Genomic DNA, 24,726 nt, shown 5'->3' on the forward strand with positions numbered 1-24,726 from the left:
TATCTATCTATCTATCTATCTATCTATCTATCTATCTATCTATCTATCTATCTATCTATCTATCTATCTATCTATCTATTAAATGTTTTAATACTTGCAACCTTCCTTATAGCCCATATTAGTTAAACTGAACTGTTGCACAATGGTAAAAAGATTTTAAAAAGAATGCACGAATAAACATTTGGATTTCGAATGAATTAGATTTCACATGATCACAAACTGTACGTTCCACAAACTTTACGGTTCGTGTTTGCGTGAGTGCGCGCGAGCCCGATGGTGCGTCACACACGCGCGCAGCGAGGGGTTCTTTGCGTAACACCGGAACTGTGATGTGAGGACCGCTAAAGCCCCACTGCTCCACTACACTATTATTGTTCATATGATTAATTTCACTTCACTCAAGTTTTCCTGCCATGACGCGGTGGATTCCCACTAAAAGAGAGAAATATGGAGTGGGTGAGTGACTTTCAACGCGCTTTTGCTAGTTTTTGCTCACTCTGGAAAGTCGCGTTGGAGTTTGAGGAGCGTTTAGCCGCACCTTTACCTGAACACACTCATCACGCGCTTCTGATACCTGTATGGAGAGTTGTCTGTTATTATACATAAACTACTCAGATGCTTTAATACATCAGCAGGATATAGGTTTGTTGACATTGTGTAAGATAAGTTTGGATGGGTGTCTCATTGCACTTTCGGGTCACAAACAACATATTTGTTTTAGTATAGTTTGTTTATAAGTACACAGTAGAGTGAATGTTGTTCCTGCAGGTGTGACAGGACTATACGATTACAATAAATACAGCAACAGTGATCACAGTCATAAACAGCATTTACCTTCCAATCACTTTTATCTGTGTTAATGAGCTCAGGTTAACAGACCCATAAAACCAAACTGAATCAACTCTTTTATTTCACACTGCTCACTGGATGGGTTGTTTTGCAAATGTGCTTTATTATTGTTTGTGGCTTGATAAGGGCTTTTGGTTAATGTACGTTTGTGGCTAGCTGACATGCTATACTTTCATTTGCAACCATCCAATTTAAGTTGCATGCTTCAGTTGATTCACCGAAATAAATTCTCTGGACTATTATAGCTGTTGCCTGACGAATTAAATCCGCTTCACATGCACAAGATATCACACAAATAAATGCTCGGCTGGTCTCAAGTAATTTTCAAGTCCTTGTTTTCTACATGTTCCTTAAAAAAAAAAAACTTTGCTCTTGAAATAATAAGTATAGAAACAAATGAGCAAATCTGACAGCTGACTCAGTCAGTGTATTAAAACTACATAAATTAATGCTTTGATTTTTAATGTCAATTGTTTGGACATACTTGACTAAATTTATGATTCACATAATAATAAAAGACATGCTATTCGAAAGTCTGGCAAGATATTTTCACCTGACTGGCCTAGAATTTAGCATTATGATTCACTGTACATGTTAGATAACAGACTCAGAACACATTGCATTTGTTGACTTTGCCCTGAATTAATTTCTCACTCTGGCTGTTGCATATGTATTTATTCTGTTGCTCTGGTGTAGTACTGTACTTACTGTTCATGCCAAGAGCGGTCAGCTGGGCAGTTTAACGCACACAGGGACGATTGTTGTGTTGGAGTGTTCTTAAGGGATTTGTAATCTGTGGGTCAGACATCAAGCAGTCTGGTTCCTACTGGGCTGATTTTCCCGCCCCTGAGAACTTTGACATATATTTAAGGACTTTAAATTAATGGTGCTTAAACTTCCCCTTTTTTTTTGCATTGTATAAATTGTAATGATGCATTTCTGCACTTTTTTTTTTCCTTCATTTTTTGTTTATTACACTATACTTTGCTTAACATTACTTTGACATTAAATTTCGCAAACTAGTTAAAGCTGATGCACAAGTGTTTATATTACAATGGCTGAGGGTAAATTTGACATATTTCTCTCTTCTGACCAATGGTATCGACTGTATTCTTGGTTAAAAAAAAACACTATCATGGATTTCTGTGTCACTATTGGAGCAGATGGGAGTATTATATTTCTTCATGTTTCTGTTTACCACTATAGAAGTTCAGCAAATTATGATGACTTCCACTTCTGATAATATTTTTGATTCATCTGAACTCTGATGACACACATTTGTGTCATTTTTGCACCATCGTTTCAACACTATTTCTGCATGTCATTGTAACCACAAGGCATTACACTGTGCGATCACACATCTTCTCTATAAAATGACAAGTTGTGGTGTACTAGAGCTTGGCCTGCCTGTCAGTGATGTCATAGATGAGCGTATACAAAGACCCGTCAGAATGAAGCTTGTTAGCCCACATCCCAGCATGCACCAGGCCTCAACACTATGACACCTCTAAGGCCCATTTGGCCAAGAATGACATGCTCAAATGGTGCCTATAGTGTGTGAACTGAATCATTGTCTGTGTTTCCTGAATGGTGGGAGTGTTTTTAAAGTGATAAAACATCTTAATATGGTATTTTTGTCTTAATGACACACTGAGCATTTTAAATGTAGCCAGGGGTGATGAAATTCTTTGTGTTTGACACTCCTTTGAGGTCTGGATTTGTTTGGGTGTGGACAGGAAGTTTCATGCACCTTTATTATAAATGATTAATCTGAGCGAACCAGAGTGAAGTTTATGGTCTGATTTTAAGAGTTGTGGAGGTTATTAGAAATTGTAGCATTGATAGCACAATGTGTCAGATTGTAATGAGCTTGTTCTATGTAATTTAGCCACAGATTTAGCGGAAATGGAAAGTTGCTTCATACTTCTTTTCAGTCAAGAAGAAGCGGAGAGATTTATCAGTTGAGTGTGCTTGAGATCTTCAGTGCACTAGTGGAAGCATGTTGTGAAACGTAGCCTCAAGCTTTTCGGTTTATCTACAAGTCTTTATTTGAACTGAACAATGTGCATGCCTGAACAAGGCCTGAACCATTTTTCCTTGAGCTGAGTGTCAGCATGCTGTAGATAGTGTAGCATTGAAAAATCTCATTCTTTTTAGCTGTAGTTTATATTTTTTGTTGTGTAATGCATCAGCTAAAGGTTGTAGATTTAATGGGAAAACCCAACACACACACACACACGCACACATACGCACACACATATATAGATGTATGTATGTACACTATGGTTCAAAAGTCTCTTCTGCTCACCGAGGCTGGATTTATTAGAGCAAAATTGAGCAAAAAAAACTGTTTTGATTGTGTTATATTTTAAGATGTAATAATTTATTCCTTTGATGCAAAGCATCACTTTTCAGCATCATTATTCCAGGCTTCAGTGTCACATGATCCATCAGAAATCATTTTAATATGCTGATTTGCTGATCAAGAAACATTTCTTCTTCTTATTATTTATCAGTGTTGAAAGCAGTTGTGCAGCTTCATGTTTTTGTGGAAACACAGCAAAGTAGTCAATTTCTGTGAAAAGGAAATGCTTTCTGGATTCTGAATGTCAAAGATTAGGATGTTAAATGATGGAATTAGGATGTTAAGGATTGTTAAATCAATGCTAATTGTGTTTAGGCATCACAACATTTTTTATCTGCTCTCAAAGGGTTAATTGTTTGCTCTTTGCCGAAATCTACTGTTGTCATTTTTAGCTAGATGATTGCAAAATCTAAAAATATATGGAAATCAATTATCCATAAACGTCCTATAAAAATACCCAATATAGACCTGATATATTGCGTGGCCATCTTTGTAACTGCTGTTATTTCTATGGTCATTCACTTAATTGCATTATTATATATGTCTTTACTGTTACTTTTGGGGGAGTGGCTTAGAGACCGTTTATTTCCTCCTTAGCACTCAATTTTTAAAGTGACCTATGCGTTTTGCACACTTGGACAGTTTACTTAAATGGGTTTATGAAGTGGTTTATCACCCACATCCATTATCAGCCAATCATGTTTCAGTGAATGTAACTACATCTTTAAAGGGGGCATATGATGTAATTTCAATTTTTTCCTTTCTCTTTGAAGTGTAACAATCTCTTGGTGTATAATGAAGATCTGTAAAGTTGCAAAGACTAAAGTCTCCAATCCAAAAAGATATTCTCTATCAAAGTTAAGACTCTGCCACGCCCCCCCAAAACAGCTCATTCTAACACACCCCACATGTCTACGTCACTATGTGGAAATATTTGCGTAATGCTGTCCAAATGTTCACACAAAGAAAGAATGCATGGTTTCAATAACTGCCTTTAGTGTTGAAGCAGCCATGTCAGAGAGATGCTGTGTGTATCTAGTCAAAAGCACTTTATTTGGCCTTCCGAATATAGATGCATTTAGGAATATTTGAGATTACCTACAACAGAACAGTAACACATTTAATGGATGACAGTCCATAGGAGAAGAGGTAATTCGGACATTGCAACAACAATCTGGTGCTTCTGAATCAGCTACTGTAGGTATGTTTTGTTATTAGTTTAAGTATTTGCCATTGACGTGTGTGTGTGTGTGAGAGAGAGAGAGACAGGGTTGACACATTCCTAGATTGCGCCTTTATACGAATAAACACTTGTTTGTGTGTATTCAGCAGATGGAAAGCAGTGTGGAGGCAGATGCATGGCACAAGGAAATCTTGCACTCCCACTAAGTGTCCTTCAGCACTAAAGCGGGAGGGAAAACTCAGGCCTTCAGTCTTGTAGTGTAGACATGCATTCTCAGGTTCATCTGCAGGTTAACAGCCCAAAAATGTTACTACTAGTAAGAGGAAAGCACTCGGCGCCTCTAAGTGTGTTCACATTCCATGAATCAGCACTTACACTGTGCCCAACATTTCAGATGCTGTTTGTGCAATCTAATATTGTTTGGTGAAACTGACTCTGATACGTGTATTAAGAGGTGTTTGGGAAGGCAAGCATTGCTATTACTTTTGCTGACCCTGAAGGAGGGAACCAAGCTATATCTGTATTATATTAAACAGATTTGTTGTAAGCTTTTTGTACTTAGGCTGGCTGCATTATTAATCAAAATAAAATCAAATTCATGGTATGGCTTAGAGCAATTTTCAAATAGCAAAGGCTGTCGTTTGAATAAATAAATGTATGCATCTGCTCTTGAGTTTGGGTTGCTTCAGTGTGCATTTAGCAATGCAACATGCTTCAGCAATCTTCCCATACTTGCAATGAGAAGCGCTTATCAACAAGAGAAGCTTTAGAGGCTTCCTGTAGTAGCACCTAAACTTCCTACAGTTGTAAAGTAATAATATTATTTTCTTTAATACTTGATTTTTATTTTACAATAGAATAATGCAATATTTATATTATAACAATTATAGTTAGTTTAGTTTTATCTATTATTTTTGATTTAGTATTATAAATATGTTTATATAATTAGTAGTTGTAATTTATGTCCATAGTCCATAGTGATATATATGACAATCCAAATTTTATCAGAAAAAGAACTTGAGAAGTTTCCTCTCAAGAACTTGTTCAACAGTTGGTGCGCCGTCCTCTTTCACAGGACAGACAGCAGCCTTGTTGTTTTTATTTTTTGGTATCTCTTTGCTCTCTGCAGTCTGTGACACCCTTTTGTCTCAATTTTAGTTATCTATAACTATGAATCCAGAGGAGAGCCAGAGCTGAGTCTTCAGGTGGGGGACACGGTACACATACTTGAGACGTTTGAAGGTGAGTGTCGAGTTCCAGCGTGTCTTGACACGTCCTCCCACACTTTCTATAGCGTGTTCACACTTGCACTGAACACACAATCTGGGATATCCCAGAGTCCTGCGGAGAGCTGCTGGAAAGAATGTTCTTCACATGTGGCCTGCAACATTCAAATTAAGCACCATATTTGCTAACATGATTTAAAAGACTCATATTTTACATTTTGTTAAAGTTTATTTTCCTCAAAGTCCAATTATAATGTTAAAAATGTTTTAGTTTTCCATGACCATTTTCTCACACTCATGTCATTGCAAACCTGTAAGGCTTTTTTCTTCTGTATAAAACAAGATTTTTGTAAAAATGTGTCCAGTGGGCTCCAATGTATTTTGGACAACAGTGTCCTTCGAAATATTCAGAGGAAAGCAATTAATACAGGTTTGCAACAGCTTGAGGGTCTAGTAACAATGACAGGTTTCATTTTTGAAAGCGCTAAATGCAAATGGTCATTTTTTGGGTAGGCAAGATTTTTTTTGTATTTTTGTATTTTAATAGATTTAAAAAATACATTATTACTCCAGTCTTCAGTGTCACATGAACGATTCTGCAGAAATCACTCTAACATGCTGATTTGATGCTCAAGAAACATTTATTATTATAAGCAATTTTGCTTCATAATATATTTTATAAGAAATGTTTTGTAACTTTTCACAGTAAATGTCTTTACTGTCTCTTTTAATCAATTTAATGAATAAAAGTGTAGAATAATAAACACTACCACAAACCAAAACATTTTGTGATCCCTCAAACTATTCTTGGATGTAGGCAGAAACGCATGTAACTACATTGCATTTAAATATGTCCTGATGCATCTCTGACTAACCTGTCAATCAAGCATTGCGCTAAAACAAGGCTTTAAAAGAAAAAATACTGATCTCAAAATTTAAGTTTTAAGTCTCCTCATGAACTGGCTAAATCTGTATTTTCTGGCAAAATTTATATCTGTTCCTTTTCAACAACACACAACATGTGCACAAACTAAATTCAACATTCACTGTGAATTTTTTTTTTTTTTTGCAACTACCGTAGTTTCTCTAGTGCTTTTTCTAAACAACGTCTGACTTATTCTGATATATTTAATGTAGAACAGCATCTGCCATGTGGCATCATTTGTCTTAAAGATCTGATTTTTTTTTTTCTCTCTCCTTCTCTGCTTCTCTCAGGGTGGTACCGAGGATACACACTACGACAGAAATCACAAAAGGTGTCGGGATAATTGTCATCCTACTGATAAACTGACAATCTAATCATTACCTGACATTCTGCAGCAGGCGCAATGAATTGCGTGGGTTCTCACAAATGCTTCTTTGTCTTATTTCAAAGGGCATTTTCCCTGCCAACTATATTCATTTGAAAGAAGCGAAAGTTGAGGGAACCGGGTAAGAGGCAGATCATATGTTAATTATGCTCTATAATTCGTTAATGGCAAATTGTCTATCATTTAATTAACTATGTGCTGTCAGAGGAGTCTACAGTGGCAGTTCTCTGCCGTTGACTTTATTATTGTTTTTTCTTGTTTACCTTCAGAGACCCACTGTAGCACAATTGTAACACTTGTTCAAGGCTGTTAAGTAATGCAGAATTCTTAAATAGTGGTTAAAACGCTCTAAAATGTATCATAACAACATATTTGGCAAATAATTATAGTCTGCATCTTCCAGCATGCCAAAGTCAAATTTAGCAGTCCTTTAAGTAAGTGTTGGACCTATATATTGCTGTATATATATAGGTATATCCTTATGGGTAACACTTTATAATAACTGCACACTATTAATCATTAATTAAGCATTAGTAAACAGATAATTCATAATTTATAAATCATTAATAGACAGTAATAATCAGTTCATAAATACAGATATAAATGCTTTATTCTTGATTTAAAAGCATATCTATAATGTGTAATTTCATACTTTATTCATGATCAATTTATCATTTCTCAATGAAGTATAGCATTATTTACAAACCAGTTATTTAGGAGTTACCAGTGATTCATAAGATCACAAGAAATGTAGTAAATTCAGGTAGTTATAAAGCATTTAGTAGTGGTCAGTTAACTATTTATTTGAGCTCATCTAAAGTGAGGACTAGTTATGCCTTGTAAAGCATTTATAAAGGATATTTAGAGGCTCATTTATCTTCTAAACAAAAAAACAGAAACAAACACAACACAGTGATACAGAACATAGAAATATTAACAGCCTTTAAATCTCATTTGTAGAAGCTTTACAAGGCATAAATAGTCCTCACTTTAGATGAGCTCACAAAAATAGTTAACTAACAACTACATATGTTTTATAACTACCTGAATTAACCCTGAATTACAGTAGAAATACATGTTAATAAACCATTTATTAACACTGTAAGTAACTTACTATATGTCTGAATAAAAAGATGTATGAATGCACATTTAAATAGTTTATTAATCATTTACTTACAATTTCTAAGTGATCTTATGAACCACTGACAACTCCTTAATAACTGGTGTTTAAATAATGCTATACTTAATTTAGAAATGATAAATTGATCATTAATAAAGTATGAAAAAACAACTATTAAATACATTATAGATATGCATTTAAATCAGGTATAAAGCATTTATATCTATTTATAAACCGCTTATAAATGTATATTAATGCTTTATAAATGATGAATTAACTTTTTCCTAATGCTTAACTAATGATTAATAGCATGCAGTTATTATAAAGTATTACCATTGTATTGAGAATTCCAAAAAATAAAAAAATACTGGTCCTTTGCCCCCCTAAATACCATGCTCTGCATTTTTTTGCAGATGTTTTTTCCAAACTATCTCCCAATGCAAATTTTGGAAACAAACCTTGTCTTTTTTATATATATATATATATATATATATATATATATATATATATATATATATATAACTATGGCTTCCTAAACACATTTTAAATAGAATTTACACCTACGCTTGGGTCTGTAAGGGTTAAGGAACTGCGAATGACATCTTTATTTTTGAGAACCTGATTAAGTCATGTTTGTCTTCTACCCTTCTGTTGCTGTACAGGAAACAAGAGACTGTTGTACCTACAGATGTGCCCTTGGTCCAGGAGCTGGGCACCACATTACGAGAATGGTCACAAATATGGCACAAGCTTTATGTGGTACGTGAACCCACCTGTGTCGCCTTTGTGGTTTGTTTGTGTTCACCTCATTGTCCGTCTCAGCTCAACACAGAGCTTCCCACACTGTGTTTGTTCAACAAAGACAAATCCCATCGGTAGTGTTTTGTAAGCCGTGATATTGTTTTAATCACCTGTTCGTCTGCACACCAGAGCAACAAGACCACGCTGTTCCGGAGCGTTCAGCAGATGGCCTACAGCTTGATCGAGTACCGCTCGCACTTTGTGTCTGGTACGCTTCCCAACGACGACCTTGTGGAGCTCAAGAAGAAAGTCACAGCGAAAATTGATTATGGGAACAGGTGCAGTTTGGCTTCCTGTACTTGTTTCACCAAACTATTAATACTATGCGCCCGGATGTTTGGTATCATCAAGCATAAATTTTGAGTTTACCTAATTTAAGTTGTGAAATGTATTAAAACTGTATATAATTGATTCTAATAATATGGTTGGGATGTGTTAGTATTCTTGTGTTGTAGACTACGTCTTTGTCTGTTGCACAGGATTCTGGGTCTTGATTTAGTGGTGCGCGATGAAGCAGGAAACACATTAGACCCCGAACGCACGAGCACAGTCAGTCTCTTCAGGGCTCACGAGTCAGCATCACGCAGTATTGATGAGAAGATACAGGAGGAGAAGGTAAAACATATACTGTGATACTAGAATTTGTTTTTTCTTTTTTGTTGCATGTTGAAAACTGGTTCCAGAAATAGCACATGAGAAATGTCAAATTGGCTTTGATGAGTAATTAAAATAGTTGGCTAATAACTATATAAATACATGGTTCAAATTGCTGTGTAAAAATGACAGGATTTGTTGAAAATAACTGATAGATTCTTTGTACATAGTTGTGTTTAGAGAAGCTGCAAATTAAAACAAAAACTGTATTTTAAATACAATTATCTGATATTGATGTGGTGTTATATATATATATATATATATATATATATATATATATATATATATATATATATATATATATATATATATATATATATTTTTTACTTTCAATTTCAATCCAATTTTGTTTTACATTTTTCCATCATAAACTATCATTGAAAGAGATATTTTTTTTCAGCATTTATTTACTTTTGTTAATGTTAGTTAATAAAGTAACTTTTGATCTTAATAATATATTAAGTGCTGCAGAAGTATTCACGTTAACTAGTAATATAATATATAGTATATAAACCCTGCTTTCTAAATATTAATTAATTTCTAAATATTATTTCGAGGAAATGTTTACCTTTTAGTTTGTTGCAAAATCGTCTGCATAAAATGTGCAATTTATTTGTAGTTTTAAAAAAAATCATATTCAATTTCCATCATAATTTTTAATGCAACACTCATAGACTTTCCTATTAAGTATCTTTAAATGTTATATTTTTAAATGTTATTCAAAAATGCATTTGGAAGAAAGCAACTTGCATTGCATTTAAGGTGAACATGTTATCAGTTCATGAATTCTCTGCGAATCGAACCCATGACCTTGGCATTGTTAGTTCCATCCTTTACTGTTTTAGCACTGTTTTGGAAGGTGTTCTAGAACCTCAGTCAAACTGTCCACTACTTGTGCTTTTTTTTCCTGTAGATGCGGCTTCAGAACCTGGAGAAGCGGCGTCAGACTCTCTTCAGCGGTGTGCACACGTACAGCCTTCTAATAAATCTCAGAAATTTTGTATGCAACATCGGCGAGGACGCAGAACTCTTCATGTCATTATACGATCCTGACAAATCTGAGTTTATCAGGTGAGTCAGTCTCTTCATTAATTTATTTTTTCTTCTTTATGTTGTTTTCTAAAAAGCAGGAGGAGGAAAATGTAGAATACCCTGTACATATGGATTCCTGACAAGAAGTGTTTGAAATATGTGAATGTTTATTTCTTTGTAAGCTGAGGTACATCAGTGTATATCACAGCGAGTAGCTGGTGAGCTTGTGTCAGTTACAGTGGAGAGAATTTTTTTTTTTTGACACATTTTGTCTTGTTCTATAAGTGAAAACTTTCTGGTACGATGGGACAGCACAGGCATGCCGAAAGAGATCGAAAAACTCAACAACCTTCCTGCACTCTTCACGGTAACAAAGATCAAAAGAATACTTTTTCTCAGGTTTTTATAGTCCCATATACTACCAATCAACATTTAGGATTTTTTTTTAATATTTTTTTTTTTTTTTTTTTTTAAAGAAGTCTCTTATGCTCTCCAAGGCTATATTTATTCGATCAAAATGACATCTGAAATATTATTACAATTTAAAATAGCCCTTTTCTTTTTGAATATATTTAAAAAATTTAATTTATTCCTGTGATGCAAAGCTGAATTTTTTTTTGTAACCATAACTCCAGTTTTCAGTGTCACATGATCTTCATCCAAAATAATTTAATAGCATTTTTTCAGAATTCTTTGATGAATAGTAAGTTCAAAAGAACAGCTTTTATAAGATTATAAATGCCTTTACTTCACTTTTCACAAGTTGAAGTGCTTCCTGCTGTTCTTCTTCTGTGGTGTCTCTGTGCTTAGGATCTGAGTAGCAGTGACCTCATCAGACAGCGTCTCTTCCTGGTGTGTCAGATCATCCGTGTGGGCTGCATGGAGCTGAAGGAGGGAAAGAAACACACAGGGGGACTGCGGAGGCCGTTTGGAGTAGCAGGTTCTAGACTTAATAATAGCTTCTGTATTGTTAATAGATGGTATATCTGTAGAAGGCCCAGAGGTTTCCTAGTTCTCCTCTTCATTAGAGATTTCATATTTGTCATTTGTTTAGAAACTCCAACCAACCTTAAAGGTAAATTTTGTGCCACTAACTTAGTGTTGCAAAATTGCACAGAATTGTTTTCAGGAAAATTTTTTCCAAACGTCGTGTTTGCCAATAGTTTGACAGTTAGTTCTGGTTAAAGGTATAGTTCACTCTTAATAAATAATTGCTGAATATTTACCTACCCTCAGGCTGTCCAATGAGTTTGTTTCCTCATCTGAAACGATTCTGAGAAATTGACATTACTTGCTCACCAATGGAGTAGGGAATGGGTGCCGTCAGAATGAGAGTGCAAATAGTTGAGAAAAACATCACAATGATCCAAAAGTGGTGTGGATTACCGCTCCAGTCCATCAGTTAACATCTCGTGGAGTGAAAAGCTGCATGTTTGTAGCAAACAAATCCATCATTAGCGCGTTTTAACTTAAATCTATAATCTATAATCTATAATCCATAAGAACACTTCCTCCGGTGAAAAAGTCCATCCACTGTTGCTCTCTCACATCAAAATCCATTGACAAATTTGTTTAGGACTGTTTTGGATGGTTTTTGCTTGATCTGTGCATATTTCTCTCCTTATTCAAACTTGTTCATTGGCGAAAGCAATATTAGATAGAGGACACATATTTTAGTTGTATCAGCTGTTTGGACTCTGATTCTGACGGCACCCATTCACTGATGAGGATCCATTGGTGAGCAAATGAATATGTTTCTGGTTTTAAGCTGTTCAGATGTCTTGGCCGTTGGGCTTGAAGTCTAAGTACATTACTCCAATGGCATTTTTCATCTGTTTTTTGATGATCTTGAGGGATGATCATTTTGTGTTGACCAGAAGATGTGTGTGAGTGTGTGTGTGTGTGTGTGTGTGAACGTACGTACTACTTCTCTAGTATTTTGATAACTGCACTTTTACTTTTGTTTCAGCACTGCCTCGCATTGTCAAATAACTGAGCAGAAGACATAAATATATTTATCCATATTGCCAATTTTGTGTTGAGAGGAATGATTTATTTCCCCCATTCAAGTGCACACAATGTTTCACATCTTATAGTCTTCTATTGTGTGTTCTTCCTTCATTTTAAAGCTTTCAGTCTTGCAAGTACCTGAAAGACCAAACTCTACTATCGTTATCTTTCCTTGTTGGTTGAACTCCGAAATGTCATATAAAATGATTATATTGATGTTTGTATCAATCCTACAGGTGCATTTGCTGAAAATAGTGCCTATTTTAGTTTCAAAACGATGTTGTGTCAAGTGCTTTGACCCTTTTTTGCTGCTGTACACAGCAACCTCAGGATGCCTGAATGCCTTCGTTGTATTTTTCGAGATGAAAAAAGCCATTTATACCATAATCTTCAGAGTCACACTGCATAATGTTCAGCCTGTGGTTTTCTTAAACCTGAGCACACCAGATTTACCTTTACCTTTTCATTTTTCACGGTTGTAAGTATGCAGTTAGAGAGTAAAAGCCATTGCACTTAAAGGAATAGTTCACCTAAAAATAACAATTTGCTCAGTCCATCCAAGATGTAGATGAGTTTATTTCATGATCAGAATAGATTTGGAGAAATTTAGCATTACATCACTTGCTCATCAGTGAATCCTCTGCCTTCAGATTTTTAACTTTAAACTGTAGCTTCTTGCTTAAATAGTGGATAATCTATAATCTATAATAAAACTTCCTCCAGTGAAAATTTCCATCCTCTGTTGTCCTGTCACATTAAAATTGAACAGATACTTCGGTTTGCAAAGGCTTTGGACTGTTTTTTTGCATGTGTTTTGTGCATATTTTAAAGTGACTTTTAACTTTTTCACTGGAGAAGGCAATATTATGGATAAAGGGTTCATATTTTAGCTGGAAGTAGTTAAAAATAAAATATAATAATGATGGATTCATTTCACATCACAAGATGGTAATTGATTGACTGTAGTCATGTGGATTACTTGTGGATTATTGTGATGTTTTTATCAACTGTTTGGACTCTCATTCTGACGGCACCCATTCACTGCAGAGGATGCATTGGTGAGAAAGTGATGTAATGCTCAGTTTCTCCAAATCTGTTCAGATGAAGAAACAGACTTCTTTACATCTTGGATTGGCTGATGGGGAGCACATTTTCATTTTTACTGATTTGTTCTATTAATTTCGAACGAAAGCAGTTATTGGCAGCAAGCAGTTTTAAAGAAAAGATGCTATTTTCTTCGATTTAATAATAATAATGTTGAGTCTTTTCATTTGGTATACCAGCTTCCAAATCAAAAGCTGATATTGAGAGTCTTGTAGACTCTCATTAAATCTTTTATCAACATTGAAAGACATTCTAAGAATTATAGGAAGACAAAATGAACAATTTGTGCCCCATCTTTTACCTTCGAATGCATCTGAAAACAAATACTTAGAAAATATGAGATATTTGCTCTCTCTCTAAGGAAATGTGAACAGTATTGAATGTGATAATTAAATGTAATGTATCTGTGGTTCGGATCAGCACCAGACTCATGTTTCTTTGTGTCTACAGTCATGGATATCACTGATATTGCTCAAGGGAACATTGATGATGATGATAAGCAGTATTTCATCCCATGTCAACAGTGAGTGTGTCCTTCATGAGATTACAGCATCCTTCATTTGCCTGATTGTAGTTTTTTTTTTTATTGTTTACATGCATTGTTTATTTTGGGCAGATCATACACTGTTACCCCTAGGCTGTATTTTGCTATTTTTCTTCAGTTTTGTCCTTCTCCTCTTGGCCTCTCTTTTCCTAGGATTGCCATGGAAACGTACATCCGTCAGAGGCAGCTAATCATGTCTCCTCTCATCCCGTCTCGTGTCATCGGCGAGAATGAGCCTCTGGCTGCTGTCTTCAACAAGGTCATAGCAGCGCGAGAGTTTAACCACAAAGGACAGGGTAAATCCAGACCAATAGGCCAAAAAATTTATATTTGCTCTTGTGTTTTTGTCTCTGGGGAGACATGTGAACTTGTGGAAGTTTTTTGGTTGTTGAATGCAAGTAAAACATGTAAGAAAGTTTGAGAGAATGAAAGCATGATCACTTTGATGTAATCAAACTGATTTGAATCGAGACAGAATGAGATGTGAGGATGCATATCCTCCAGGATGTTTTTAGCAGGGAATTGGAATATCACCCAATTCTTTTCAAAATTCCCATTTCACACTGTAAAATTAAATTGGGAAGATTACTATAGCTGCCATTAATGATTATTACCAGCATTACCAATTTATTAGTGCATAAGTGCACAGTGCACTTTTTTGGTCACTTTTTGGCTCATTCATTTTCAAATTATTACTTTTATTTAAAAGAAAAAACTAGAAAACCTAAATGCTAAATCAACCATACTAATGCAGTTTTTTGCATGAACATTGGTGCAGATGACTTCAAACTAAAATTGTACTTTTTGAATATTTTTTCCAGTGCTCTAATCGCATGTAAAACATGTGAACATGTAAAAGACAATAATAGTTTTCTGTTTTTAAGTAGTTTATGAATATTGTGTCAATATACCCATCATACTTGTGTATGTCTGATTTTGGATTATTATATATTTCATCTGCCTTAACACATATTAACATGTATATAAAAAATATTATACAAATCTGTATTGCTAAGCCACTATTTATAATAATCCATTAATTTGAGAATGGTGCAATATCCAAACAAAAATAATCTGGGACTTGGGATAGTTTTGCATGTGCTATAAAAGCTCACATTTAGTTAATATGTTTTATAATGAGTTTGCTTTATTGTATATTGAGTTGAAACATAATGCATTCATTTTTCATTTTATTTTATTCCTTTTTAATTATGTTTTATTTAAAAGTTTAGACTTCATGACGGTATGTTCTTGCTTTCAGGTTTGTTTGTGACCCTAAAGCTGCTCCCTGGAGATGTGGTTCAGGTTCAAAAAAATTACCCTCATTTTGTGGATCGCACAACAGCTATAGTCAGGAAAATGGGCTTTCCTGAAATTATCCTGCCAGGTCAGTCTGCACATCTTTCAGATTGTAACATCTTTGTCTTAATAGCAGTGCTTTTCAAGCTTTTTTCTGACCCACAAAGGTCAGTCTATATGTACCAGTTAATGCATCGATCATGTCTCTACAGGTTATTTAAGGAATGATATATATGTTACGCTGCTACAAGGAGAATTTGATCGTGGCAAAAAAAAGACCCCCAAAAATGTAGAAGTTATGATGAGCGTGCTGGATGAGGATGGAAATCCCATGGAGGTAAATCAGTGTTGTCTGTCCATGTTTATACATCAGCAAATTTGCAGGTGTACAAAAAACATGATATAACCGTGGCTTAACTTTTTAGGAAATACCTCAAAGGTCATTTTAAAATGAATAAAAAAAGTACTTTCTCTCGTTCCATTGTCCTCCGTTCTTCTCGTTTATGTTGTCTAACAGTCTTTGCTTTCACTGTTTAGCATGCAGCGCTCATCCACCCCGCTTATCTCTGTGTTTTGACAGCAGAACTGTTGCTGGCATAAAAACAGCTTGCAGATCTTTCTCTTTTATGATACGGCTGCCGTCTTTAAATGTCCAAACACATGACACAGAAAGCTTTTTACAGCTCTGTTCTTGCCAAACGCTATTTCAAGCTATAATGCAGATATAAGCGTTTCCTGTTTACACTCGCGGAAATCTGAAAAGCTTCCTAAAAAGATCTCCCCCTCTTTTAAGAGATATAAGCTTGTTTTTCAGTCTTGATCTTGTTTTATGTACTGCACATTATGCAACACCGTTTCCTTTAACTCAAGTTGTGTACTGCCAACTTCTGGTTTTGTCAACATTTACATTTTACTGCAGCAAACCACTTGCTATATGTGTAAAGAAAAACTCTTTTCTTCCAGTAGATGTTTCTTTTTCTTATTTTACATTCTCGTTCTCTCTTCAGAAAGCCATGTTTCCTGGAGCTGGTTATGAAGGGATCACTGAATACAAGTCTGTCATCTACTATCAAGTCAAGCAGCCCTGCTGGAATGAGACGGTTAAGGTACAAACACTGGACAAAAACTAAAGCAAAGACATCTGGAAACTAAAGTAAAGACATCTGGGTTTAGGTTCTTGATGTTTTGAAACTTAACATCCCTTCATATGACTCACGCCAGACCTGTAATGCAAAACCTCAATCTAGAGCACAACCTCAATGTATATTGTGCACAGGTCAGGTGCTGTGGACTATTATTCAAAGTTCAGCGATTTCACATTTTGGAAATCAAAAAGCTTATCAGCTGTTTGCGTGTGTGTGTGTGTGTGTGTGTCTAAATATATATACAGTACAGACCAAAAGTTTGGAAACATTACTATTTTTAATGTTTTTGAAAGAAGTTTCTTCTGCTCATCAAGCCTGCATTTATTTGATAAAAAATACAGAAAAAAATGTAATATTGTGATATATTATTACAATTTAAAATAATTGTTTTTAAATTTATTATAATTTAAATTATCATTTATTTCTATGATGCAAAGCTGAATTTTTAGGATCATTATCACATAATCCTTTAGAAATCATTCTAATAAGCTGATTCATTATCAAAGTTGGAAACAGTTCTGCTGCTTAATATTTTTTCAGAACATGTGATACTTTTTTAGGATACTTTGATGAATAAAAAGTAAAAAAAAAAAAAAAAAAAAAAAAAAGAAGCTATGTTTTTAAAATATAAATATTTTGTAATAACAATATACACTACTGGTCAGTAATTTGTTTTCTTTTTTTTTTTATAAAATCAATACTTTTATTCAGCAAGGATGTGTTAAATTGATAAAAAGTGATAGTAAAGAAAATATATTATTAGAATATATATTATTAGAATTTTTATTTTTATTTTGAATAAATGCAGTTCTTTTTAACCTTTTATTCATCAAATATATTAGACAGCAGAACTGTTTCCAACACTCATAATAAATATTACAATGATTTCTAAATCATCATGTAATAGACTGGAGACTGGATGTTACATGTGACACTGAAGGCGGGAGTAATGATGCTGAAAATTCAGCTTTGCGTCACAGGAATAATTTTTTTTTTAAAGTATATTCAAATAGAAAACTATTATTTTAAGTTGTAATAATATTTCACAATATTAATGTTTTTTCTGTATCATTCAGAGTAATGCATTTTCTTATTTTAAGCTCAAATATGTTTCTTCTTCCATTTGATTGCACTATTTTCACTGTGTACACCTGCCACTTTCATTCTGCCCAGGAAGAAAATTGCCCTGTCAATGCTTTTCATGTCAAGGTCAATGTGACTCTTGAAGCATGTGCTAAGAGTTGCATTGATGCCCTCAACATGGGTCATGTGAAAGGGACTTAAGAGCTACACCTGGGTCCGTATTCACCCGTTCTCTTCTGTCCGTCAGGTGACCATTCCCATTGAGGATGTGTGTCGATGTCATCTGAAGCTCACCTTTAGACACAGATCGTCTCAAGATTGTGAGTGTCATTCAGACATTCACAGAACCTTATAGTAAATAAATGATGTTGAGTAGCTAGAACTGTGTGTAGAAGCTGAGGACTATGATCTCTGTTCTCTTTAGTTTCATTCATTCATTTCTGCAGGGGTTCTTAACCTTGTCATGCAGGGCACGTTTGTAGCAAGCATTTCACTTTGAATTTTATGCACAAGAAAATCTGCTTATTTTGTTTGTAGGTCCAACCGTTATGCTTGAAAAACAGTTTTACAAATAAAGAATAAGCTGGAGTTCATACTGATCTCACTTGACCCCAGTTTGAGAACCTCTTTGCTGTTGTATATTCAGGCTTGTGTTTAAGTTGAATGTCTTTCATTTCTGTAGCTAGAGATAAGTCCGAGAAGCCTTTTGGCATGGCTTTTGTTCGCCTGATGAAGTCGGATGGCACCACACTTCCAGATGGAAAACACAAACTCATTGTCTACAAGGTGGGCTTCTGTGAGAAACCTTCTTGGTTCAGCGCAAACTGAGCTCAATTGGCAGAATTTTTTTGGTAATTTTCAGTGACATTATAGCCATAAAATATAAACGTTATCATGAGTTTAGTATGAAATAATTACCTAATAACCTTTTCTGTGCAACATTATATCCAGTTTAGCATATTTACTTATTTTCGGTTTTATATCCAGTTTAAAATATTTGTTGTCATGAAAACATAATACAAACATTTTTAAAACTGGCAATAACCACTTTAATAAAAGTTTTAACAGAAAAATTAATGTAAATATTTTTTTTTATGTAAGCTTCACATTTCTACTATTTGTTTTACATAAAACATTGGAAAAATTATTATTTTGTCATATTTTTTTTTTTTGTGGTTCACAATGTAGTGCCACAAGTTCTGCTGATTTAGCTTTGTTTGCACTGAAAACAAAACTATCTCTTTAAGGAAATAATGTAAACTTCTGTCATTATTTCCTAGTTCATAATGTTTGAGATTTGTTTTAAATGAAGAATTTGCTCCATACTTGCTGTAGTAAAAATTAACGAATTGTTGTTGGAAGGATATGCTTTAAATATGACTACAGGTAAATAAAACACTTTGAGCTTTAAAATTTCTAATAGTATTTATTTTATATCGGAAAACAGAAAATTATTAATTTAAAATTCAATTTAAAATAACTGTTTTATATTTGAATATTTGTACAAATTTAGTTTATTCCTGTGATGCAAATCCGAATTCCTCCAGTCTTCAGTGTCACATGATCCTTCAGAAATCATTCTAATATGCTGATTTGATGCTCAAGAAACATTTTGGATTATTATTATTAGTGTTGAAAACCATGATGTATTTTTTCAGGATTGTCTGGTGACTAGAAAGTTCAAAAGAACAGCATATACTGTATTTGAAATACTTTGTAACATTATAGGTGTCTTTTACCTTCCCTTTTATATTAATTTAATGCATCATTGCTAAATAAAAGTATTAATTTCTGTCAAAAAAAAAGAAAAAAAGTTAAGCTTTGTAGTCGCTAAACCTCATCTTGACATGGAAACCTTTAGATGTCTTTAAACTTACCTGGACTTCACTCTATACCTGCAGTATCTGTTATTTCTCTCTGTCATGTGGTCTTACTCTTCCACCGAGGAGCAATGCCACTTTCAATTCCTCTTCTGTTCCTACAGGTAGATGTGAAGAAAGCTGACGATGCCAAGACGTATTTGACTCTGCCTGGTTCGTGTGCTGATGTGGAAGAGAAAGAGAGACAGACGGGAAAATCCTTTCATCATGGTGGCATCATTCCCATCACCAAAGACAGCTTCCAGATCGCCACCCTCACCTGCTCCACAAAGCTTACACAAAACGGTAAGAGGCATTTCCTTTCCTAACCCCCCCCAAAAAATAAAAAAATAAAAAATTACATTTCACCCCAAAATGACAATTCAGTTATTTACCCTCATGTCTTTGCAAACCTGGCATTTACTGATGTCTCCGCATATTGAACTTAAATAGTAGATAATACAAAAAAAAACATCAGTCTTTTCTACATTTGAAGCTGTCGCATGGCTTCCGCAAACTTCTGTAAAAAATCTAATGTTTTGAAACCGCAAGAGAGGTGAGAGTAGATAATTACAAAAGTTTTATTTTGGTCTAAACTATCACCTCTAAAAGCAATATGCAACGTTCTTGCAGTACTTGGCTTTCTATAACTTTTTTAATTTCCTCTGACTCAGTTGACCTTCTGGGGCTTCTCAACTGGAGATCAAACACTGAGAGACTTGAAGAAATCCTTCAGAAACTGATGGAAGTAGAAGGAGGGGAGATAATTAAAGTAAGGGTGGTAGAAAACACAACACTCGGCCCTCTTTAAAATGCTGCTTTATGATCTAAGGTTTTAGTTGTGTGTTCCTCTAGTTCCTGCAGGACACACTGGACGCTCTCTTTAATATCATGATGGAGACCTCAGAGGAAGAGACCTATGATACACTGGTTTTCAATGCCTTGGCAAGTATCGATTATTTAACTCACTCTTTAAACATCCAGCAGTTGCCAACCTATGCTCATGACGGAGTTTCTCCAGCAATGTAAAACCTGGATATATCAGGGACCAAGCATTATGATTTTAACTATCACAAATAGAAATAACACCTGTTCAGATCTGTCATCGCAAGCATGGAACAGTTAGTGTTGCTCACTCTGAAAAAGCTTCTCACACTATGACTTTTTTTTTTTTATGTAACTTTTGTGCAATTATATTGAATAAGGATTATTTTTTTATAACTACAAAAATACATGAATAAAAATATAGATTTTCTAATATCTTATTACTTTTCATTACTTTTAAAGAGATTAAAATGATTATTATGTATATTAATATGATTATATTCGTAATAATACTAATTGTATCATAAATATTAATATTTTATTACTTTCTATTTTAGATTTTGTCATTATAATTACAATTACTTTGAATATGCATAATTAATAGTTCTTATTTTATTAATAAATAAAATTAACAATCATATTCATATTTGTTATTATTATTATTATTATTATTATTATTATGAATAATAATAATAATAATAATATCCCTAAAGAATAAATATATAAATAAACTATAAATATGAACGACACTGTTAGTATTAATTAATTTATATCAGCTAATATTACTACTGATAATATCTTTAAAGAGTCACAGAAAGTATTTAAATATTAATAATAATAGTAATGATAATAATACAATCTCATAGTCATGAAAAGCAATAAAGTCTTCAATTTTCTATAATCTATAATTCTATAAACGTTGTATTTTTCATGTGTATATATAAAAATCCTTATCCAGTAATCATAAATGAAAATTCATAGTGTGGGCAGATTGGTCAACACTGTTGCTCATACTTGGGCTTTGGGATCTGAACAAGTATTAAACTTTGGTCTACTTTTCTAATCATGATACTTCAGATCATGCGGCAAATCATTGCACAAAAGTTACATTAAAGTTACAAACTGGATCAAGAGTACTCTCCATGTCATTGCGCTTTCATTAATTATCCATATGAGTAACCTTAAAACCATAACACGCCATATCGCCATCTGCATGTGGGATGTCTTCCCCCTCACAGACACAGGTCAGAATATGAAAACCATTATTTATTTTGGGTGCTAATTGATTTCAGCCTCTCTGTCAACCACTGTGTTAATTTTATTACATTTGGGATGGAGAGAGACAGACCTTTGACGTTTGTGCCCCATAGTCCTTTGAGGGTGTTTTGAAGATTCGCAGAGGTTGAGACTCCAGTGTGATGAAATACAACTAATACAGTTTTTCTTCTGATGAATCATTCAAAATAAGCGACATTTGTTAAGGAATTGAATTTAGATTTGATGTCTCGAAACTTCCTAAGTTTTAAAGTGATTCTAAAATGAAGGAGGAGACATTGTATTGTTGCTTGATTTGTTCAGGTTTTCATCATCTCACTCATCGGTGATGTAAAGTTTCAGCATTTCAACCCTGTTTTGGAGACCTACATTAGCAATCACTTCAGCGCTACTCTGGCGTACCAGTAAGTCTTGTTTGGGTTCCTCTGTCCTTTGTGTCACAGTTCATGTGTTTTAATATAACTTGGCCATTTTTGTCCACATTTAATTCTCACCTTGCCATCTCACACTAACACTCTGTCCGTCTCTGACCTGTTCTCTATATACACCTGTCCAGTGACATTCTCGGTTGTGACCTGTATTGATTTACAGGCTTGCCGTAATTGCCTCGGTTTGCCTTGTCTTTTCACAGGAAGTTGACCAGAGTGTTGAATTATTTTGTGGGCCATGCTGAGGACCCGGCTCATACGGAGCGACTGTACGCCGCTTTGAAAGCCTTCAAGTATCTTTTTTATTTTATTGTGCAGTCTCGGATTCTCTATTTGAGGTGAGACCTGGCCCTTATTGGCTCTCAAAAATAGCCTTCACGAGGTCTTGATTGAACTTGTCCTTGGTCTGACAATGCAAAAATGAAAAAACAACAGCAACAAATGCAAAATTGTTTTAATGCATTATAAGATGAAATGCATCCATATGCAGCATGTTTGTAGAAAGATAGATGGATAGATCTCTGATTTTCTTCTGTTTTTTTGTCAGGTTTTATGGGAAAAGTGAAGATGGAGGGCAGTTTCTCGACTCCATTCGGACCTTATTTCTTTCTATCAGTATTCTGATGGACAGACCTCTGGATGAAGGAGTTAAGATAAAGGCAGGTTTTTTTTCCACATGGAAATACAATCAACGTTTAGAAGAAATGTTTACAGATACCATTTGTGAAAAGAGATTTTGTAAAAGATTTACAAAGTACAAAATTACAGATTTAAAGTACATAATGCTTTTATTCAGAAAAGATTCATTAAACTAATCAAAAGTGACAGTACAATTATTAAGATATCTATTTCAGACAAATGCTGTGCTTTTTGTGCAGTGAATCTTGAAAAACAAAATATATCACATTTTCAACAAAAACAGCACAACTTTTTTATAATCAGAATTGCAATAGCAAATCAATATATCAGAATGATTTCTGAAGATCATGTGACACTGAAGACTGGAGAAAAGAGGCTGAAAATACTGCTTTGCATCACAAGAATAAATACAATTTTAAAACATATTCAAATAGAAAACATTTGTTTTAAATTGTTATAATATTTCACAATATAATTGTTTTCATTATATATGTAGTGAACTTTCTCTGTTTATCGTACAGGGAGCAATCTTGAAATATCTTCCCACCATCATCAATGATTTGCAGAAGGTCTTTGACGCTGTAGAGCTCAGGTAAAGTAATTGAATGATGTATTTCACATTGCTATGAAACATCTAGCCCCTGCATTACCACCAGTTTGGTTAGAAACTAATTTGTGGCATACTGTTGTTTACCATAATAAGATTTTGCATTAATCATCGTTACAGTAAGACACTTATAATTACATATAAATTGCACCAGTGTTCCTAATGGTTAAAAAACAGAAATGTGAAAAAAAAAAAAGTATTTGTGAACAGAGACTTCCTGGCATCATCACTGACTTACAGAAGGTCTTTGACGCTGTAGATCTTTGGTAAATGCATCACATCTCTAACAGGCTTTGCATTCATCTTCTGTTTAAAGACAAGTGTAGGGAATGTACTGTATTTCAACTGTTCACACTCGAGTTCAGAAATGTATGTCAGTTCTTTCTTTTCTTTTTCCGTGATTGCCCTCTGACTTGCGATTTCTGTACCATGCTGTATAGTTTCCACTATGTTTTCATCGAACACATTTCTGTCTCTCCCAGTGTTCAGCTGGCTAAGTTCATCGAAAGCATCCCAGATTCTCAGATGGTGAGGCAGAAGCTGGGCTGTCTCGTGAAAGTTGTTGAGAGTAACCTGTTCAAACAGCCAGGTAGGACTCGATAGCCGTTCAGGTCAACATATGATATCATCCACACCTCTCATATACTCTCTTCTGCTTTTAGACTGCAGAGATGTTTTGTTGCCTCTGATCACAGATCAGTTGAGTGGGCAGCTGGACGATAACTCCAACAAACCTGATCTCGAGGCTTGTGTCCAGCTGCTGAGCACCGTCCTGGACATGCTGGACTGTAAAGACGTGGTGAGTTTGATGCAGTTGAGTTGATGCCAGTTATGAGGAAACTTATCTCAGCCTGAGACCATCTGATGAGCAGAACCACAGGAACCAAACTAATTGGTTGGCTTTATGCAGTTTCCAGGAGGTTTTGTACAGGTTTTATCATTCCACTGGGAAACAGAGACGTGTTTACACATTACCAATGAATTATTGAGTCATGGCTTAACAATACAGTATGTTTTGTGTTGTCCCAGTCATTTTTACTTTAACTGGCCCCAACACAAAAGAATGATAAACATTGACTGCATTATTAACTATGCATTTTTATTATTTAATACATGTAAAAAATGTATTGCGTCTGAAATATTTTTATAATATTTTGAAAAGTCTCTTAAGCTCATCAAGGCTTCGTTTGATTGATTAAAAAATGCAACACAGTAGTATTGTGAAATATTATTACACAAACAAATGTTTTGTATTGTGATATACTTTAAAACTGTAATTTATTCTTGTGATAGCAAAACATAGTGAATAGAATTGAATTAATGGAAAGAACAGCATTTATGTAAAATAAATATTTGGTAAATGTCTTT

The 24,726-nt window shown here is 34.4% G+C and overlaps 1 protein-coding gene across 1 annotated transcript in view; it reads left to right on the top strand.

The window, feature by feature from the left end:
- Window positions 1-314: 314 nt before the first annotated feature.
- The window catches only part of LOC113081652 (dedicator of cytokinesis protein 5-like), a 48,597-nt gene continuing 24,185 nt past the window's right edge, over window positions 315-24,726 (top strand). The window contains exons 1-26 of the mRNA XM_026253668.1: window positions 315-456; window positions 5,556-5,639; window positions 6,839-6,879; window positions 6,999-7,054; window positions 8,716-8,812; window positions 8,984-9,132; window positions 9,334-9,469; window positions 10,422-10,579; window positions 10,826-10,907; window positions 11,351-11,480; window positions 14,105-14,177; window positions 14,352-14,494; window positions 15,460-15,585; window positions 15,710-15,834; window positions 16,505-16,603; window positions 17,973-18,045; window positions 18,408-18,511; window positions 19,710-19,890; window positions 20,259-20,356; window positions 20,440-20,529; window positions 21,988-22,088; window positions 22,316-22,450; window positions 22,660-22,771; window positions 23,273-23,343; window positions 23,841-23,947; window positions 24,021-24,157. Of these exons, the coding sequence (XP_026109453.1) occupies window positions 414-456; window positions 5,556-5,639; window positions 6,839-6,879; window positions 6,999-7,054; window positions 8,716-8,812; window positions 8,984-9,132; window positions 9,334-9,469; window positions 10,422-10,579; window positions 10,826-10,907; window positions 11,351-11,480; window positions 14,105-14,177; window positions 14,352-14,494; window positions 15,460-15,585; window positions 15,710-15,834; window positions 16,505-16,603; window positions 17,973-18,045; window positions 18,408-18,511; window positions 19,710-19,890; window positions 20,259-20,356; window positions 20,440-20,529; window positions 21,988-22,088; window positions 22,316-22,450; window positions 22,660-22,771; window positions 23,273-23,343; window positions 23,841-23,947; window positions 24,021-24,157 (2,751 nt within the window). The 5' untranslated portion in view covers window positions 315-413. The remainder of the gene's footprint in view (window positions 457-5,555; window positions 5,640-6,838; window positions 6,880-6,998; window positions 7,055-8,715; window positions 8,813-8,983; window positions 9,133-9,333; window positions 9,470-10,421; window positions 10,580-10,825; window positions 10,908-11,350; window positions 11,481-14,104; window positions 14,178-14,351; window positions 14,495-15,459; window positions 15,586-15,709; window positions 15,835-16,504; window positions 16,604-17,972; window positions 18,046-18,407; window positions 18,512-19,709; window positions 19,891-20,258; window positions 20,357-20,439; window positions 20,530-21,987; window positions 22,089-22,315; window positions 22,451-22,659; window positions 22,772-23,272; window positions 23,344-23,840; window positions 23,948-24,020; window positions 24,158-24,726) is intronic.

This window comes from Carassius auratus, unplaced genomic scaffold, assembly GCF_003368295.1.
Source record: "Carassius auratus strain Wakin unplaced genomic scaffold, ASM336829v1 scaf_tig00034784, whole genome shotgun sequence".
In the NCBI taxonomy this organism is placed as follows: Eukaryota; Metazoa; Chordata; class Actinopteri; order Cypriniformes; family Cyprinidae; genus Carassius; species Carassius auratus.